This window comes from Zootermopsis nevadensis, unplaced genomic scaffold (genome assembly GCF_977971745.1).
Source record: "Zootermopsis nevadensis isolate Lab colony 2312 unplaced genomic scaffold, Znev_1.0 Znev_ptg000019l, whole genome shotgun sequence".
In the NCBI taxonomy this organism is placed as follows: domain Eukaryota; kingdom Metazoa; phylum Arthropoda; class Insecta; order Blattodea; family Termopsidae; genus Zootermopsis; species Zootermopsis nevadensis.
Window position 1 is genome coordinate 4700859 of NW_028259151.1, and position 21152 is coordinate 4722010.

Sequence of the window (21152 nt, forward strand, 5' to 3'; positions counted from 1 at the left end):
GAAGCAGCTTTAGATCTAATTACTGCTGTTAAATTTTACTATGAATAATAGATAATTACCATTCCCTACATAGTTTACAGTAATTTGCAGCAACTGCAAGGCCGCTCAAGTTCGTCTTGTGGCTAGCGGATATACCCCCTACCAAATGGAACTGGTTTGTGTGTGTGGACGTTGTAGTGAACGAACTGCCTCGGAGCAACTGTACAGGAATTCTCACATCTCGTGTCATTTGTTTCACTAATATATTCTGTTAATGTAACACGGAGATATAAAAATTACGTACACTGTTTTGGTTATAAAGCAAAATAAATATAATTCACTCGTTGATACAGTTTAATTTGTGAGTAATCTGTAATTGGTCAGTTGTTTAAGAAGTTATCTGTTTTGTTTGAGAACCTTTGCTTCGTTATTGGTGCAGTAAAACGTTGATCCGTGTCCTGGGTCAAAGTCTCAACATGTGTTACATAACACAACCTTTCGGAAGTTGGATCTACTTCCGTCTTCAGGTGATGTGAAATTAGCCCATCATTTCCTAGACTTGGCTTTGGAATGAGACTTGGTCTCTCTGGTTTTTCGGAATATTGTTTTCTCTGGCCTTTCAGAGAAAAATCACAGAATTCCTTCCTGAATATGATTAAGGATTTCTCATAATAAATTCCTATCTGCATTGTTATAAACAAGATGATAACATATAATTAATTATTCTCGTCCTCGGGAAATTTCAGTACGTTCAGAACGAGGACGAAGATGGTCCTCGAAACGTTGGTGTTTTCTTCATTCAACCATCTGACACGGCTAGTAGCCCGAGAAGAATTCATTATACTTCGTCGCCGTTAAAACTTCAGATCATACAGAATGATGAAACATGAACACGAGTGCCTCACTTTCTAGAGTAAGTCCCTTTAGTGCATTTAAAACCCGCTGAACGTCAATAAACTTACCGTGTTTATGTTCCAATACGCTTAACGAGAATTTAATACCTACGTGTCAAAGGCGCAGTGTTGACAAAACGTATTGTTCTCGATGGACTCTCTCATCGTGTTTAAAGACGAAGTTCTTCTCGTGATGAAGTTTTCCTCGTGCTTCGCCCGACCTTTTGGATTTACATTGTGTGCGGGGCTTCGCCCGGGGATGTTTGGCGCGGTAAGAGTTAGGTCAGCCTCCAGAGTGACAACTTACATTCGCCCAGAAGCCATTTACTGCATTGTTTTCCAAACTATGTTCCGCGAAACCATGGTGTCCCGTGAAGGATTAACAAGGGTTCTGCAATCTTCTTCTCCTTTGCTTCTTTTGTAGTTAACAAATGACTTGTTCCTGTGTTTTATCAGCCCTTCTGTCTTTCTATACGTCTCCCGTTGAAGTTACAGACGATCATTTCAGGAATTAATTTAAATTTCCATTTAGTGTGGGTCTGCGTGGTAAAGTCGCTGTTATTTGTATTATTCAGCCATATTCTCTTCGGAAACTTAACTTACACCTGACCAAACTGCTGTAATTTTCCAAGACTGTCTAAAGGTTTGTAACAGTTTTGATTAATTATAACAATATTATGTTGGACATTGCCTATTGTCGGAGGTACGAGGGTCGCTCATTAAGTAATGCCCCAAATTTTTTTCCTCAGAATATATTTATTCAAGATGGCTGAAATTTGGTGACAATATAAATCAATGTTTCCCTTACACATACTATTTTTCCACATAGTCCCCATCAACTTGTACGGTTTTACGCCATCGTGGAACAAGTGCGTGCAAGCATTGCCGGTACCAGCTCTTGTCCTGTGCACGTAGCCATGTCCTCACTGCTTGAATCACGCTCTCGTCATCTTCAAATTTTGTTCCGCGGATAGCATCTTTGAGTGGCCCAAAGAGATGAAAGTCGGAGGATGGATGGGGCAGCACCGTCCAACCCAATTTGGTGATTTCTTCCCGGGTTCTCGGACTTGTGTGAGGGCGTGCATTGTCGTGCAGGAGCAAAATTTCTGCTGGATGCTTGTGAGGCCGAACTCGTCGGAAACGCTTCTTGAGGGTTCCAGGGTCCCGATGTACGCGTCTCGCACCTCTTGGCATTACATCCACAAGAATGAACCCATCACTGTCCCAAAAGACAGTCATCATGACTTTTCCGGCGGAGGGAGTTGTCTTGAATTTCTTCTTTCTCGGTGATTGAGGGTGAATCCACTCCATTGACTGCCTTATTGTCTCCGGCTAAAAGTGGTGTATACAGGTTTCGTCACCTGTAATGATCCGGGACAGAAAGACCTCTCCATCAGCATAAAAACGCTCCAACAATTCAGAAGAAATTGTTTTCCTTTGAATCCTGCGGTCTGCTGAGAGACTTCGTGGAACCCATCTTGCGCACACCTTCGAATATGCAAGAGCCCGGATAATTGCAATTACACTTCCATTGCTGACTGAAAGCTGTTGCACCAATTGTCGAGTTGTGACGCGCCGATCCTCACGAATAATGGCATCCGCGCGGTTCAACATGTCTGTAGTGGTGGCTGTGGCAGGACGCCCAGAGCGCGGCAGATCATGGAGCTCGGTTTCTTCACTTCCTGAAGCTTTAACTCTCTTAGCCCAGCGACCAACGGTGCTCCTATCGACTGCACAGCTTCCATACACAGCACACAAACGTTTAGAAATGTTCACCACAGTTTCTTTTTCAGCAAAAAAGAATTCAATTACAGCTCGTTGCATGTAACGAGAGTCGTTCACAGACGCCATTTTAACAGTTCACTACAGCTCCGCCATCGGTTGGAATCATTTGAAACTCCGTACACGAACGCGAGAAACATCAAATCTCAAGCATGTAAAAGTACACTTTTCTATCTTCATTATTGGCTGAGAAAAAAAATGTGGGGCATTATTTAATGAGCGACCCTCGTATAATTCATATACTTGACGTTTCGGAAGTTGGCATAAAACATGGGCTAGGTCACTTGGTAACATATATGAATGTCATGTACGAAGTGTAAGGAGACATAATGTTTGCTTACATAAATTGTACTGTTGATTAACTCTGAAAATAATGTATTTGTACCATGTAGGATTTGAGGTTTTCACAGCGGTGAGTCTGAAGATGGCTGTCTTCTGGGTTGTTGCGCCGTGGTGGAAATCTACCAGACTACACGGCGCAACAACCCAGAAGACAGAAATCTTCATATGAACTTCAAAATGAATGGCAGTTGTCACAAGAAAGCTCCTGGAAGACAAGTCTCATGTATTCCAAAGCGAAGTTTACGTGTATATTTTCACTGTCGTTAACATCAACCACTCGCGCTTGTCTGTGGTACCATAAGACGAAATTGCCTTATTAAATAAGACAGATACAGCAGTGAACCACGCTTCATAATTCTGTCGCTGTAGGTAGTTAACCTATGGACTGATTGCATAAAGAAGTACGTAGAAACATGGTGCAACTTAGGAAGAAGGCCGTCATCATGGCGTGATGGTAGATGCAGCAAGGACCTCTGAAGCGTTGGTAAACTTCTACCAGATAGCACAGAAGACCGCCATCTTCGGACGCACCGCCGTGACAAGTTAATATCCTAATTGTGGTGTAACTTACGTAGTAGGCCTATTTCTCATATCTGAAAACTGAATGTTGCACTAACAAAACCAAGCCTCAACATCTCTGGAACAGGTTTTTTCTGAAGGAAAATGTAGTTTACATATGAAGAACTGGAACATTGCAGTTTACAGTTAGCACTGTTACCTCTTACTCCAATGGTTTGACCACATGTTTTTGGTCCCTGCTTTCCCGTTTATGTTAGCCTAGAATGTCCGTTTCCGTTTGGTATCTAAACACTTTTTCGACAGAAGCTCTGTATTAGATGGCTGTCTTCTGGGTTGTAGCGCCGTGTAGTCTGGTAAGAGTTTACCGACGTTTCATAGGTGCTTGCAGGGCGATTGTAGTGATGATGGAGGCAGCAAGGACCACTGAAACGTCCGTAAACTACGTGACTACGTGACTAGCTGTTTTGTTTTAGGAATTCAAGATTGGTAGCTAATGGAGACGTGGATAGGGTTTTAGTGTCCTTGTGTAAGAGTGCAGTAGTAGGCTTCGGTTTCTGTAAGGTTCTGATACAAAGGAATTGATTATATATTGCATACATCATTGATTTTTATGGACACGTTCGTAGACATGAAGTGAATACGAAGGTGTACAAAGAAATTACGCTGAATATTAAATACAATTCGATGTTTCCCTCGGAGTTTGTGGTAGAAACGGTAGTTTGAAGTCTGATATATTTTTTTTCAGGATTGCTTATGCTGTGCGTTCTGTGTTTATTTCCAGAGGGTCTGTTACACGAATTTCGTCATTGCTTCTTATTCAAACACGTTCGCCAACAGCTGTTCGGATTCTGTTTTTTTTAACATTTTCTTTACTCTGTTCTTCATATATAACAAACAGATATTTGTTTTTTAACTGGACGCTGGATCAGTCCAGTGTGGCTTGAAGTGGCACTGGCGAAGGATTTTATCTAGGTTTTTCGGTGTTCCCCTGTAACCTAACCTAACCTTCCATCATTGTTCCATGCTTTTTCCACCTTCGTCACACGATGTGTGCGATATCTCTGATCGAGTAGTACATTATCATACCTTCGGTATAAATTTTGGCCTTCGTCTGTGGCCAGGTGCTTGATTGGTCTTGGGAAATGTAAGTAGTGTTTGAGGCGGTGAGCCTCCATTGTCGGGGCGATGATTCAAGATGGAGGCAGCAAGGACCTGTGTAACGTTGGTAAACTTTTACCAGACTACACGGCGTTACAACCCAGAAGACAGCCATCTTCGGAAAAATTAGTTAAATGTAGTCAGGTTTTGTTTTAATTTGGTTTGTGTTTGTTGTAAATTCTTATTTACATTTCTTTTTTACGTCTCGTCTCACCGTTGTTTCAGACGTTTGTACTAGTGTATTTTTGCAAAAATATTACAGCAATACATGTTGAAGATCATTATTAATCATTACCAGCGAAGTTAGTGTTATTGCATTTTAAGTAAACTAATTAAAATATACGGGCAGGCAAGCATGGCAGAAATTGTTACATACTTAGTTACCGAAATTCCTTAAGGCCTAGGCCTAAGTTCCATTTCAGAATACAAGTCCGTTTTAAATTAGAAGTATTGGAGCGTGTATTTAATTTGTCTCAGGGCACCTGAATCCATGCATTTCTGGATTTATGTACCACAATGTCACGAAATAAATGTTATACGAGGTGCGATCGGAAAGTTTCTAGACTGCGCCTATAAAAACCCGTACACTTATCTCAGGTATTAAATTCATCCATCACCCTCGAAGTAGTTCCCCTGGGAGTGAACACAACGATCCCAGCGCCGCTGCCAAGCCTGGAAGCATCCCTGGAAATCTTTCTTTGTCAGCCTGTCAAGCACCATCTGCGATTCTGCCTGAATCTCTTCTATCGTCTAAAATCTCCTTCCCTTTAGCTGAATTTTCATCTTTGGGAAGAGGAAGAAGTCACACGGAGCTTAGAAAGGAAGTTGGGGTCGGTTCTTGCAAGATCTTTGAGCTCCTGACAAACGAGAAGTCGATTCAGCTTCTGGTCCTCAGACAGGAGCCTTGGCACAAACTTGACTGCGATGCGTCGCATGTGGAGTTCTTCCTTTAGAATCAGCTGACAGGTCCCATAGCCTATCCCAACAATGTCGCACAAGTCGTTGATGGTACGACGTCGATCTTCGTGAATGGCCTGCCGAATCTTCGTAACATTTTCGGGCGTTGTGCTCGAAGATGGTCGTCCAGAACGCTCGTCATCATCGACAGAGGTTCGGCCATTTTTAAAACGTGAATGCCACACAAAAGTTTGTGCACGACCCATTGCGGATTCCCCAAATGCTTGCTTTAGCATTTCATAGGTTTCCGTAGCCGTTTTGGCGAGTCTTTGGCAAAATTTGATTTGTTCATGAAAATCCGCCATTCCGAAATCGCAGGAGGGTCGGTGTAATGCACTACCAAAACGCCCGTAATTAAGAAACAAATGCAAATTCGATGATGCCGGCTGGCACACTGATGCACTATGAATGTAGGCCGCACCCCCTAGCGGCAGAAGCTCGTACTACATCCGGTTCGCCCTCTATTGACACAGTCTTGAAACTTTCCGATCGCACCTCGTATACAGGATCAAGAGTGATAACAGCTGTAAGATATCTTATTATTTTTAAAGCTTCTTTTGTGATTTGGAATTATGACCTGTGTAGCTTTATGTATGTTATAAAAAAAAGATTTTGTTGTTTAAGTTGGGTTTAGAATATATGGTTGATTATAAATGGCCGTTTTAAAGGGTTTTGAATTAAGTTTAGGACTTCACAGATCCCGATTTTAATGTCCCTAATGGAACAATGCCCAGAAGACTGTAATAAACAGGAAATGACAGAATTATATCAGTGATAATTCCAAATAGTGTAATTTTTAAAATAATAGTATATCTTGCCGCTGTTTTTAGACGTGCCATAAAATAGTCCGTAACAGATTTTTTTTATTAAATTTCCCGCTGTCACTCACTGTGACCCATCCTTCTTTATAAACTTATCAGTTGACCGAGTGTCGTTAAATGCATCAAAAACAAACTATATAGCATACATATCCATTTATTCCACGTGCCGTGCTAATCTGTTTATTATGGTACCTCGTGTGTGTGTGTGTGTGTTGGACAATTAAAGAGGATGGAATGTTTTTCGCATTTTTCTTGTATCGTTTGCGGGCTGCACGAACCTCCCTTGGGCCTGCGAGCTTGAACTTATTTTGTAAACAGATGTAATGGTTACTATTAATTAAAAAACTAAACTTTTTTTAACTCTTGATTATAAGCGAGTAAATTTTACTTTATTAAGTGTTTTTGTGCAAGATTTAAGGTGTTATCACTGTCACAGAAAAGGAGTTCTCAACCCCTGAGATGACTTTCACCCTTATCGATTTAATGGGAAGATTATAAAAAGGGAATTTTATTTAAATGACGTGTCGGTTTATTAAAAATACTTGTATATAGGCCGTAGATCGCAGATATTCACATAAAACTCAGAAAATATTCTCTAACAAAATGGTGAAGTTATTTGACATCGCTTTTGCTTGAGAAATCCATCATATTAAGTCTAATTTCTGGCGGTGTTGCCATTCGCACGCATCCATCCAAGTGTTCATCAGTGAGACGCGTCTTAGTTCTTGATTTGACATTCTTAATTAAACTGCACAATTGCTCACAGCGTTAATTACTGCAAAATATTGATGACATTAAAATGACGTTTTCTGTTAGGACCTGTCGTTTTATGGTAGAAAATAACACAGTATTATAAAAATGTACGCAAACCGCACAACAGTCATTGGCGGCCGTGGTTTGCGGGCCCTTGTTACAGCCATTAATCGAATTTCGATTAAATTTGATAAGAACAACGTCACGTTGAAGGACGCGTCTCGCCTTCGTGTTTTGTAACTGCTTATCTTCACGACGTGGCGCCACTCAAACTCGTGTTGAAGATGTAACTTCAATGCACTGAAAGTCGTGAAATATCGGAGATTCATGAAAATATTGGTCTTATTTTTAGAAGGATGGAAAACGGCATGCCGATAATCGAGAACTTCCTCATCTTGAATGTAACCCGAAGGTTCAACACCGCTTTCACAAGAGCCCGCTGAGGCAGATGACTTAACTTCACTCTGTATCACCCTGTTTCTCAGTCTTCCACGAAGTCTAGTCGCTTCAGGTTTTCCGATTGCCATTGTTATATTAGTGGGCATTACTCAAGGACAGTCAATATCTGGTCTTTGGAACATTCTTAGCACGAAGTGAATCAAATTAACTCGTAATAATATTGTCGTGTTTGCTTGTTCCATCTTTCAAGGCACGTGACATGCTATTTAAATAATAGTTAGAATTTATACAAACAGTAATAGAAAGGCTCCAATTATTTCATTGTGCGTCCAACATAACGCCTAACTTTGATCAAATTTTTCCCGATTTCCTCGCAGCTTGTATATAAGGCACTGCATGTGAGCTGGGATAACTCATTCACGTGTGTAACTGTGGGCTGGATGGCCTGCGGTTTGATTCCCCTTCCCCCCGTCCTGGGGGGCTGAGAATTTTCTTCGTACCAAGTCTAGACCACTTCTGAGACCAACTCAGCTTTCAATCCAGTGTCTATTTATAGGTACTTTTTCTTCCCGTAAAGCGTCCTATTGGCGAGTTTAAGAACTAGCGAAGCTTTACCCTCATAAGCCTGTAGCGTGGTTTTAGTTTTCTTTTATAAAAGTTTTCTTCATTAAAACGTATAGGCCCAACTTCACTGTAGTCTTTAGAGGGTTAATTAAGATAAAACTCGTCCGTGGCGCTAACAGCGATCGCAGGTGATCACGTGACTGCCTCACAGGCCAACAGTCGACTACGAGCTTTGGAACAGAGTAGGTGGTTACGAGCAAAGCGGAACAGTGTGAGGTGGTTAAATTGACTTTAAGGCAAAGAGGAATGCTAAATAACAGAGAACGCTTGGATATATTTGTTCTATATTCGGTTGCCTTTTTCCGCTCTCGTTTCGTGATGGTGGCAGATTGTTTTTGATACAGTAGTAACTTTGGACTTATTAATTATTCATAACAAGAATCACTGTTCTGAAGAGCGTAGAATATCCATCGGTCTTCTTGCACTCTGAGTCTGTCGGCCATATTGTTTTACGAATAACGACCGTAGACAAAGTTGGTGAGGGATAATTATTGTATTCAAAACGATGAACTTCATATTGTTAACCAAATTGCTGACCGTCAATTTAATGCTTTGTGCCCTTTGTTGTGTTTGTTTTTGTTTTATGTTTACCTGAAGTAGAATTTACTGGGAAAACAATTTGAAAAAGAACATGGCACGTACGTCTGTTTGAGTTAGAAATGTGTCGCAATACCTTTGTTGTATATTTAAAGAGTTGTACACAATTAACTTTCAATCTGACGTCCGCAGAACATTTTGGAGGTCTCTGCTGTGGAGAGGGTTTCTAATATTTCCCTGTCGGAATCTAAACCTGCCCATCTAGTTCGTAAACAGTTAACTTTACATACTGAATTGTCGCTATGGTTTTGTAGTTTCAAATTACCCTGGCTGATAATGTTACCATATCCAAGCTCGTAGTCGCGAGTATGTAACAGATACATGCTTGTATGTACACATGTTTATCCATATTTGGTTTCATAGGAATTGTATTTTTACGTACGTGAACACTACCAAAATCCGTTTCTCTATCCCTAACCAAGGAGTCGTATGTACGAAGCTCCTTTACTAACGGTCGACCATCAGAAAGACAAGTGAATAACAGTTCCCTGTCGCCTGGCTGTACACAGCCAGGTATTACATCAAGTTATGCCTTGCCAGCAAATAACTTAAAGGTTGTTACTTTTTCAAGCATGATGGCATGTCGGCAGCCATGATGTAAGATGGTCTGCCCCTAAAGTGATGATGATAATAACACTCCTGTCCTTATAAAGCCTGTAGTACAGTCACGTCAAGAACACTCGTGACCTTCTGGATCCGGTCTCTGTTGTTTACCGCCACCGTAATAAGAAACATTTGCGCGTGTTTTTACGATAACTGTCTCCGTCAGCAGCAAAACATCGTAGTAAGTAACAAGGCAACTTTCTTGGTCATCTTGACATATCACGGGCATGATTAAAGACGTTAGAACGGGAATAATTCCAGAAAGAAAATATCCACGTTTGTCCAGTGATGAAAGATGGTGGTTTGTAAATTGTTACCAACTGTATCGCAATAAAGTAGTCCTTCATAATGACTGTTTTTAGTCTTTTTATGTCTGTAGGGGAATATACAGGAAATTTTTCTTTAAAATATTGAGAACACTGATATCAGAGCTGAGTTATAGGTACTTAATAGAAACGAAGAGAAGTATTAATTGTTCGGTAACTTTACGATGCTGTATCAGCTGCATAGTTCATATAGCTTTGAAGGAATTAGGAAGTTAATGACTGGTTAGAAGATCCAGATTTTAGAAGATAGATGGCGGAAGTTATAGGTTAATTTGAAACTATCCGCTGTCTTTGTCTTCTCACGTGGCTGACTAAGAAAGTCCATGAAATGCCTGTCTAGTATTCATGTATGATTCGAACGTCTACCGAAAGGAAAATAATTTCTTCTGTAACCTGAAGGTCAGAACAACACATCAGTAATACGGTCTTGTATACATATTCAGTGGGTCTATACAAAGAGACAAAAAACAGTATTAAAAATGTGACAACTTGAGCTGGTATAGCTCAGTAAACAAAATGGCGTGCTGCTAGCTGATCGATCTAGGTTTGAGTTTTGGCAGGTGCAGAATTTTTTTCAGTTCATCAACCTAAGCTGTTACTTCCAACTGGTACTGGGTTCTAGAATGAGTATTAGAGTTTTATTTTGGCGTCGCATGTATGCCTCAGTTAATTCTTATGGTCAGTTGCATAAGACAAACTTATCACCTGATGACGTTAATACGTCTCATACATAATGCGTCATTTATATCTAATATAGGACTGTTTTCGACATAATTATTTCGTGTGGGCAGGCAGTCTAAAAATTATATTATACATCCCTGTTTTTGGTGTTTTGTAGATTGTTTTCTCTTGAGGCACGAAGGTTTTTTTTAAAATAACTCATTTGCTTTATGCGAAGTGTCTCGTCAGTAAAAGGACACTCCCTCCTACTTCAGAAAAACAACAAAGCGTGCGCTAGACAACCCGCGTAGCATTCCTACCAACGACGGGCCTGCATGCGTGAACAAGTACGCCTACATTTTACGAGCCAACAGTTTTCTGTGAAATCTGTAGCATCAGACTGTTTCAGATCCCCGCACGGTGTTAATACGAATAAGAAATAAAAATCTTGTAACGTAGGAGACTGGTTTACCGGCGTTTCAGAGGTCCTTGCTGCCTCCAACATCTGGGCTATAAGACCCATCGCCCTGATGATAGATGCAGCGAGCAAACGCTGGTAAAAGTCTGCCAGACTACACGGCCCTACGACCCAAAAGACATCTTCAATTCGCCGCTGTAGGTACCTCGAATCTTACGAGACTGGTCTCGGTCTGCTTTGGGAACATAGAGCTTAGACTCTGATAATCATTCGTGTGGTACCGGACTGTATGATCGGGTTATCTGAGTTTGGAAAGAAAGGCAGTGGTTTTGCCATTACAGTATTACACGTGCTTAATTCAAGTTCCAGCGTAGTTGCGTTGGTAACACTGTATATACTGGTAAGGCTATTTCTTTTGAATATAAGTCATATTTTTAATAACAACGTAAGTAGTCGTTAACTGACTCGGCGTAGCAGAGTCATTATTGAGAAGCTGATAGTCGCTAGGCTAGCCAAGAGTTCTCCCATCTTTTATGAAACCAAACGGTTCATTACCTAGGTCACTAAGGTCCCTTCACTGGTTACTATCCTGAGCCAGTTTAATCTAGTCCATACACTTATATTATATATCTTAAAGATAAATATAATATTACCCTCCCATCTACGACTAGGTCTTACCAAGTGGTTTTCCTCCCTTTAACTGAAATGGTCACTGGTTCTTGCAAAAGATCGAAGTTGGGGTCGGATATATCTTTAAAAGTAGAATTTAGTTGAAAATCTAGTCATTGGAGGTCATAGGAGAGGTTGCAGTGGATGGACAGATTCGAACTCTGCTGTTTCGGTTGAGTTAACTTCCGGACCATGGGTGTGTGTTAACGTATTTGTGTATTATGTCGCCCTGGCGAGGAGAGGCCTTGCAATGGGCCGATCTCTCGTTTAGTAAATCCTGCCACATGCCTGAATGATTAGTTCTCATTCGGAACATGTTTGAAGACGTCCGTGAACCTGAAACAAATCTTAGGAACAATTGTATGAAAATGTTTAACAAATTCAAGGAGGTCACCTTGCTCGGTTCACATGACAAGCTTTATAATATGTAAGCATATTTTAGAATTCGAATTTATGCTGTTTTAGTATCCCAAATTCTGTTTTATATGAAGATAGTGGTTAGATTTTTTTTTATTTATAAACAATCAACATACGCAGTTGTAAGAAGGGTAATAAAGTAGCTTTGTCAGATGTTTGTGTTTAGTGTTTGTATTTTGATGACGAAATATCTTCAGTGCATCGTTCATGAGCTGTTACGTAACAACAGATTAGGAAAGTAAATTACAAATGCGTATGTTACCTCGACATACGACTCAAGATACGGCAACTGATAACAAGATACTAAATTCTGGAGAATTTCAAGGAGTAATAAAACCTTCTCTCGATGTATAGAGCATTTCTTGAGTTGGCTCTACAGCCGTTACAGTCTTTTGTCTTTGCCATGTTGAAATTACTCGACAGATGTAATTTTATTTATAGCTGTAGAGTAGAGTGTTGGTAATGTTTTTTTTTATTTTAAATAAGATGAAAATAATTTCAGTTGTAATGTCGATATTATTTCAATAAATTTATTTTTATTAGTATTGGAATTTGTGGTTTACATTGTGGTGAAATGTCGATGTTCTTCTTGGTTGTAACGCCGTGTCTGGAGACTGTTCAGCGAGGGTACAGGGGGTTTGTGATCGGAAATGAAGCGGCGTGGGTGCTAACCTAACCTAACCTAAACTAACCTAACCTAAACTAACCTAACCTAACCTAACCTAACCTAACATAACCTAAACTACCTAACCTAACCTCTGTCTCGTTGCAAGGTTGAGAATATGTTGAGGTATACTTTCACTTCACATACCCCCACAGGACACGATGCTTAGTTACTACGACAACTTAGCATTTTTAGATGTTCTTTACGCATTAATGCAAGCGAAGAGCACCTTTTGAGTCCTCATATGCCTGCCTCTCGCGACTTCAGTCACGTTGTTACAAAGTGACTTTGAATACGTTGTTGTAACATTAGCCTCGGTTGACATTGTTGCACTCTGTTTCAGTACAGTAAGTGACAAGAGCAGAAAGAGATTTGCCCGAGAGTGCATTGTTCATACGCTCCTTGCATGTAGTGTAGAATTAATCGTTCAGAATCTTGTGAATGCTACCAGACAAGAAGACGTGAATTGTAGTAATGTTGGAACGTCTTCTGTAACACACGGCGCGATTAATCAACACAGATTAAATTCCTCCTTGCTTCAGAAAGTTTTACCTTTCTTTTTTCTTCTACGTTTTCTGTTTCTTTAGGATACTTCTTCTTGAACGCTTTAGTCACTTGTGACATTTTTTTTTTCCATACTGGAATATTTCGTTTCTCCCCCAACAACGCACATGGCATTTACCATACGCGATAAATTGGAGAATGATATGACTGATGGCCTTACAGATCACGTATTAATATGTGAAGATCATGAAAAACATATCCAGTAGACTTTATCAAAATGAGTCTTGTCAGGCAACAGACACTATCATATAGTTTCTGAAACGCACTTAAAGTTATCCTCGGCTTACTCCGATGTCTAGTTAAGTTAACTAATATGTCGTACCGCACATAGCAAACATAGATTTACCGCAGGAACAGGGACTGCGTGAATGTGAGATATGATCATTGGCAGAACAACTTTTATGACCGTTGGTTATTTGCGAAGGGGGCAAGTTCTTTGGCGTATAATAACTTGAGCCTCTTATGTGACAACGCAAATTTTACAGGGTTGTATAAAACCGGTTTGATTTCTCCATATACTCAAGTGTTAGCAAGGAAGTGCAATTTGTCATTTCTGCGAATTATTTTAACTAAAGACCGCGCGGCCAATCTATACAGAACTGTTTTATTATTCTGTTACGTCATCATTAAAACGTAGATTGTATTATTTAAATTTTTAGGGCTTGTATCATGTTTTTGAACTTTTTCATCTTTATAACTTTTGAACCGAAGATGGCTGTCTTCTGAAATGTTGCGGCATGTAGTCTGGTAGATATCGACCGACATTTTAGTGCGAGCTTACCGCCCTGATGATTGAGGCAATACGGTCCTCTGAAATTTCGTCACTATCTACCAGGCCACATGAAGCAACAATTCTGAATACATTCGTCACCATGAACTTGAAATCCCATCTGTTGAGACGCTTGGACGGAATTGCATAGTGCCACTTTAATAACAGTTTTCCAAAAACAATCCCGGCTTTCGTGGCTTCAGTGCGAAATCTGCACATATATTTGAATTTGACGACTGTAGTTAAAAAGAGTTCAAAACTAGCTTGTGGAATTTTAAAAGCGATAATTAATAAACATACCTGCATTATTCTGCATGAAATATATTTGTGTCGAGCAATTAAAAGCATTGCGAGTGTGCTGAAACACAAGGTTGTGTGTAGCAGACTTAACGAATCGCGACATCTGGATTTATTATGAGTTCTTTGCACGAAGTTCATAGCGAGAACTCATTAAGGTCTGGTCGAGTCTGACCATACAATCAATTAAACTCGAGAACCATTGGACGGATTTTAATAAAATTCGATGTAGAGGTTGTGCTGTTCTTCACGCACTCAAAATCAAACTTCCGAATGTTCTACAAGCGGTGATAACAAATTTACTGATGAGGAAAGTCGTGAGGGACACATTGAGGTGCTGCGATCTGGTGGCCAAAATGGAAACTATCGAACAAGCCACTTTCCAAAGAACGCACGAGGAAAGATATGCATGCCTGTAAGGAATACACTTTCAAAGCTTGTTCGATTGTGCCTGAGTTTGCAGATTCAACTGTTTCGAGAAGTTCGTTCTTATTCTTGTATATTCTCTGTGTAATTTAATATTAATATTACTACAACTGCTGCTAGGCCGACTCAGTAGTGGCGGTGTTAATCGTACGTAAAAGTGACCCATAAATTGGTTTAGGATTGATTAAATTATGATACCAGTGGTAGGCAAGCAGAAGAATTGGCTGTTTTATCAATTGAATAATTTAATAGTTGAGATACGATGGCATTGTGAATTAATTTGCACGTAGAGTGAACAAAAAGTCGTCCAGTAGATCTTACGTATTTTAAAGAGCGAATTGTAAATTTCATTGTACTGTTTTTTTATTTTTTTGTGGGTGGCTAGAAAGTGGGGGGGGGGGGGGGGGTCCTTCGTGCGTTTAGCGTAAAATTGCGTATCTACTGATCTTTTGCTTCTTAACATGTTTTTAAATTCCACAAATGTTAAATTTTCCACATTGTATTCTAACACAATGATGTGAGACTCTTGAATTTCAGGCTACTCTTATTCCTACAATATTTTAATGTGCAATAAAATTTAAAAAATGTATAAAGTATATATTTGAAGTGAATGCAATCGAAATACACACTTAACCTTCAAAATCATAAGATGTATGATACCTGAATAAATAATAGGCATAAGGAAATACAAATATTAAATAAAATGTTGCTTAACCCTTTGAAACAGGCTATGTATTTACATGACCTACTTATAAAGTGCAGAAAGTAAATAACCCACTTGTCATGTTTGCTGTCGGCAAAGACACCGTGGTTTGATTCTCTGCAGTAACATTTGAACAGCTTTCTCACGACCAGCGTCGTCTTATGTGTGCTAAATGGCGATCGAAACTTTATTCTTTACCACTGGCCAGATGGGATAAAACACGCCACTGACGAAGACTGGCTTCGTGCCGGAAGCCGCCCTATACCTCTCAAGAAAGGAAGACTTCTCCCTTGGGAGGGTTTCCAATTTCAAGCACTTTTTTTCTGAGAGGAATAGGAAGAAACATAATGTTGAACTGTAAATATCGACGGGGGAAGACTCGAGCTTTATTTTTGTTGTCTGCAAGTACTGCGAGATGACACGTGTCTTCAAGGTTTGCATGTCAGAGCTTTGGCCATAACAAACCGGATGGTACAGGTGTTTCCTCAGCGCAACGAATCCTGGCGAAAGTTTTATACCTGTTCAATTTCCTGGTATTACGTTGTCGTGTTAGACGCTTCCGTGCAGACAGTATTAATGAAATTCGTGGTTAGAATATGTAGAATGTGAATTTGAAACTTTGACGGTAAGACTTTTTAACCAAAGTATCTACAAGTTTTGTAACAAATTCCTAAATTAGTTATTATCGTTAGAGGATTTAAGAATTTTATCTGTAATGCGAGACGAAAGCTAAAGGAAACCTTTTTACTATGTCCGGCGGCCCTTAACTATGGTGTAAATCGTTGTACGTTTCTGAGATATCGATATGTGGTTTCGGATTTAAAAACCCTAAGCCAGGGGTGGGGAACCTACGGCCTTAAGGCCACATGTGGCCTTCTAGGTCCTTGAGTGCGGCCTTTTGACTGAATCCAAATTTTACAGAACAAATCCTTTTATTTTTATTAATACATGCTGCAACCAAATATTAAAATGCCTTCCAACAAAAATCAGACACAACAAAGTCATTAAAAGATTAGTTAACTTTAAAATTAACAAATAGTTTTTATTTTTTGAAATTATTAAGTACATAGTAAGTTAGATTTTTACAAAATAATGTACATTTTTAAGTGTATCTAATTGAAGTTTCTTGAATGCGGCCTTATTTGATTACAGCTAAATTAATGCTGACTTCCAACATGAAAAGGTTCCCCACCCCTGTCCTAAGCACTCGATCTTTGTTGCATAGAGTGTACGAACTGATACCTGGATGTAATTACAATTCAGTTACATTGTGCGCGTAGTATCAGCGTTATATATTAACTGTGAGCCTTACATTGCTCTCGGCCGGGTCGCAGAAACTGTCTTCTAGATATGGAGGTTGGGTTGCCTAACGAGGCGGGCGTTGAACTTGAAATTGTTACCGGCAATTAGTGGGGATTTATTCTTGTTGGGTGGTCTCGGTGTTCCCCGTTAAAGGGCGAAAGACTTTTTAATGTCAGGAAACGAGCGTAAGATTGTGTGGTACCAAGGTAGATGCTGTACAGTGGGGTAAATGTGGTTATTTAGACTGTCACGTGGTCGATGGTAGCGGATAACTAATCGACCACTAATCGAACGATTTAAACAGCTATCGCCATACGTGTTCTACAGAAGGTGAAAAGAAACTGTCTTAAAATAAATTTGCCTTCTTGTTTCAATGTTTCTTACTGTTTATGCAGTATTCCTGATCTGTTACGTTGTTTATGGGTGTTTGTTCATACCACTATGTTTTTTTCTTTTGACAGAGAAGTGATGCAACGGGTTGTTTTCATAATGGTGGCCACCTTAGATACAAGTAATTCTCGTTATATACGGGGTTTTGCGTTTCTTCGAATTGTCGCGTAAAACGGAACATTTTTAGCAATCGCCAGTTTGATGTTGAACTGGCTCCAGAATTGTTTGATGCAAATCTCATCATCTGCATCACATAACCTGATAAGCCTTAAGAAGTTTCGACATGAGTAAAAAAGCCTTTGACATTTGACCGCGAAGACGGTGGTATATTCCTCGCGCACGTTCAGTTATCACATCGTGCCACGTGAGTGTGGTTTACCCGGGACAGAAAGATTACAGCTGAACCACACTCGCAGCATACCACCGTCTGACCCTGAGCTAGAGGATGACCAAGTATCGGCAGTGTTTAATCAAAATCTGTCTGAGACGGCGCAGAATGTAGCCTGTTACATAGTTAATATACTAGTGTAATGAGGGTCCCATTGTCCGAAACTTTAATAGACTCATTTGCGTGTTACAGCCGGACACTGTGCCTCAGGCCAGCATCGACATGAACAAGGTGTTGGAGGTGACGGACGGCGAGGAGGTCACAGGTCACGCTTTCAGTTTGGCCATAACCGCGCCAGACCGAGTCCACTTCGTGAAGGGAACTTGCCGTGAAGAATGTCGTTGGTGGGGCGACGTTCTTGCTGTCTTCCCTAGAAGTAAGGTGAGTCCCAGCCCCTAGTAGGTCCATTCTTGCCTTATGAGCTACAGTGTAGCTTACATTTATGAAGATTTCTGTCTTCTGGGTTGTTGCGCTGTGTAGTCTGGTCGATGTTTACCAACGTTTCAGAAGTCATACTGCGATGATGCCCTGATGACGGAGGCAGTATGACCTCTGAAACGTTGGTTAACATCGACCAGACTGCACAGCGCAACAACCCAGAAGACAGAAATCTTCATACTCTGATGACGGAGGCAGTATGACCTCTGAAACGTTGGTTAACATCGACCAGACTACACAGCCCAACAACCCAGAAGACAGAAATCTTCATACTCTGATGACGGAGGCAGTATGACCTCTGAAACGTTGGTTAACCTCGACCAGACTACACAGCCCAACAACCCAGAAGACGGATATCTTCATACTCATCGCCCTGATGATGGAGGCAGTATGACCTCTGAAACGTTGGTAAACATCGACCAGACTACACAGCGCAACAACCCAGAAGACAGAAATCTTCATACTCATCGCCCTGATGACGGAGGCAGTATGACCTCTGAAACGTTGGTTAACATCGATCAGACTACACAGCGCAACAACCCAGAAGACAGAAATCTTCATACTCACCGCTGTGAAAAACTCAAATGAGTCTCATAGACAGAATCTTGAACGGAATGATTTGTGAACATCCTTCCTTATTTATTCATGTAATCAAGTAATTCGGTGTTGATAGAGAACACTTCTTCACAAAATCCTACCACTGGACCTTACCCTGATCCAATGAAATTTAGTTTGCTACATCCTAATTTGGTCCAACCGATTAATTGATGTAACTCGTTCCAGCAGTTTGTGTGGTGGAAAGTTATTTGTGTAAGGAAGGTGTAGACAATATTTATCTGCATCATTGGAATAAAAATAACAAGATCATATTTGCTTTGTCAAACCTCAGCATTTACCATTTGTAGTACGTAGCTCGTGGGATCAGCAGATCACATTGTAAATCTTGTTTGGCTTTATTGCCTGTGTAAGACTGAATTAACTTTACAACTTGTTATAATGTCCCGTATTCCGTGCTAATTTAAAAAGAAATCCGACATATGCTTGTAAAATTACATTATATTTCTTATTCAGATCACATATATCACGTCTGGGAACATCCAAGAGATGGGCGTTAAGCTTCAAATTAATGTCAAGCGTGAGAAATTAATTTTGTGAATTTAAATTTTTGTATGAGAAATGCATAGTTCGTTCACTTCTTTTTACAGGATAGAACCATTTTACACTTGTTTCCGAAATATATAAACGGTAGGACGGGTTCCGTTCCTCTCCCTCCCTCCCCCCCCTCCCTCCCTCCCCCCCTCCCCTCCCCCCCTCTCTCTCTGTGCCTTCAGTAACCTACGATATAATTGACAGATTTTCATGAAATGGTATGTAGATCATGTCATAGGTCACTCCGCTGCTTTGAACAATTCCAATATGGTGTCGTAACTATTTGGGGGGGGGGGGGGTGTTACATTGTCAACATTCGATATGGGCTTATGGCTTATTATATTTTTTATATTCAGTACTGCTATCTAAAATATGAAAAGCAACGTGGCTTCTAAGAACTAGACGATAACTGATTGGCCATTACTCATGAAGTTAGGTATGAAGCGAGGAAAATGACGTATGCAGCTTCTGAATGTCGAAATGAATCAGCATGATGGCGCTGCGAACCTTTCAAGTTTTGGTTTCATAAGGGATGGAAATACGCCTTTGTTGTGACGGTCGTGAAACTTGAATGTCGCCAGTTGGATGGTTGAACTCCATGCATGACCCTCCATCTGTCGTTCGCTTCAAGCTGTTGATGGTCTTGAGAAGTGTTTACATAATTATGGGCAGGTAGAGGGTTTGTTCCTTTCGTTGACATCATGATTAGTCATCGCCTATTTTACGGAATTGTCTGTCGGATAATTTGTTTCTGCGTGACCGTACCTCTGTTACCGCCTTTGCTGTAATGTTCCATCATCGTCGTCTTCTTCAGATGTTTTGTCGTATTAATTATTTTCACTTTATCTCGACTTGTCCTTGCTCATTGTTTTTCTGTTATATAATCATACTGTGTACGACACAATCGGTGATGCAAATATATTCAGCTGTCTTATGAAAGCCTTCAGAAGTTCTTGCATGAGAAAGACCATGAACCTTAGTGGTAACGGTGATTCTACGAGGTGGTAAATTGTCGAGAATGAGCAACAGCTTGTGTGATTGAAGTGCGATGAGAGATACTTGTTTGTTTTACGAGGTTCCCAGAAGTTGCTTCTAGGACGCAGCGTACAGCACCGCCATCTTGAAGCCTGTAACTGTTCAATGATGTGGTCCAGTAGGTGACACCTCTGTTGAACTTGTTTATCTAAACTGCATGGGTTCGATTAGCCACAACGTGAATCCTATCATTTCGAAGCTGTACATATTTTTTAGTTTTATATTTCACATTTTACCAATGTTAAATTTTAACGGTAGAAAATACTGAAATATAAACCCGAAGTCGTTAAACATGGACCCTATAATTAAGTAACTCCATGGAGCAGATTCCATTTTGAGAAACATGATATTCGTTTAGCTGTTGAAGAAATTTCGAGATTTATGGAATTCGTTACATTGTTCACTGATGGTTGTTCTGAATCAAATGAATCTCGTCCACATCGTCACACCGTATTTATTTGAAATCCGTTTTAATATTAGCGTCTCATCTACGCTTAGGTGTTCGATGTAATATTTTCTCTTCAGGTTTTCCGTCTGAATGTTTGTAAACATTTCCCATCTTTTCCATTTGTGCTACATGCCCTGCCGATTTTGTCCTCTATTTTATTACCGCAATAATATTTCGTGAAGACCACAAATTTTGAAATTAGCTAACTAGAATTTTTACTGTTCTATGAAGATACTTAATTTGAAAAGGGAACAAGTGAGATTTGAGGGTCTCACGGCGATGAAAATGTCGATGTTGGTTAACTTGTAGGTAGATACGAAACTTTCTCAGAACATACTGCCTCCATTTTCGGGGCTTCAGTCTACGCAGCGTTAACAGCCCAGAAGGCCAAAGCAAGGAGTTTAATAATAATATTAATAATAATTTTGTTTTGAATCACTTCACCTCCCAAAAGGCTTGGGACGTAAGTTGCAAGCAAAATATCCCGCTTCTGAGCTGAGTACGTTTCTGTCGGGCGGTGATAACTAAAAAGCCAATACACGTGTTGTCGACAAGTGTACTTTAATAACCATGCATTTATCATAATGATAGGTGGAGTATTCTTCACCTTGGTATGTTGAAATGTCAAAGGATATCAATTAAGTCTACAGGTATTAATGACT

General features: G+C 40.1%; 1 protein-coding gene across 3 annotated transcripts in view; it reads left to right on the top strand.

Moving 5' to 3' along the window:
- The window catches only part of osp (myosin phosphatase Rho interacting protein outspread), a 255539-nt gene that overhangs the window by 202597 nt on the left and 31790 nt on the right, over nt 1–21152 (top strand). For all 3 annotated transcript variants that reach the window (XM_022078478.2, XM_022078479.2, XM_022078486.2), the window contains exon 4: nt 17613–17801. In XM_022078478.2, coding sequence (XP_021934170.2) covers nt 17613–17801 — 189 coding nt within the window. The remainder of the gene's footprint in view (nt 1–17612; nt 17802–21152) is intronic.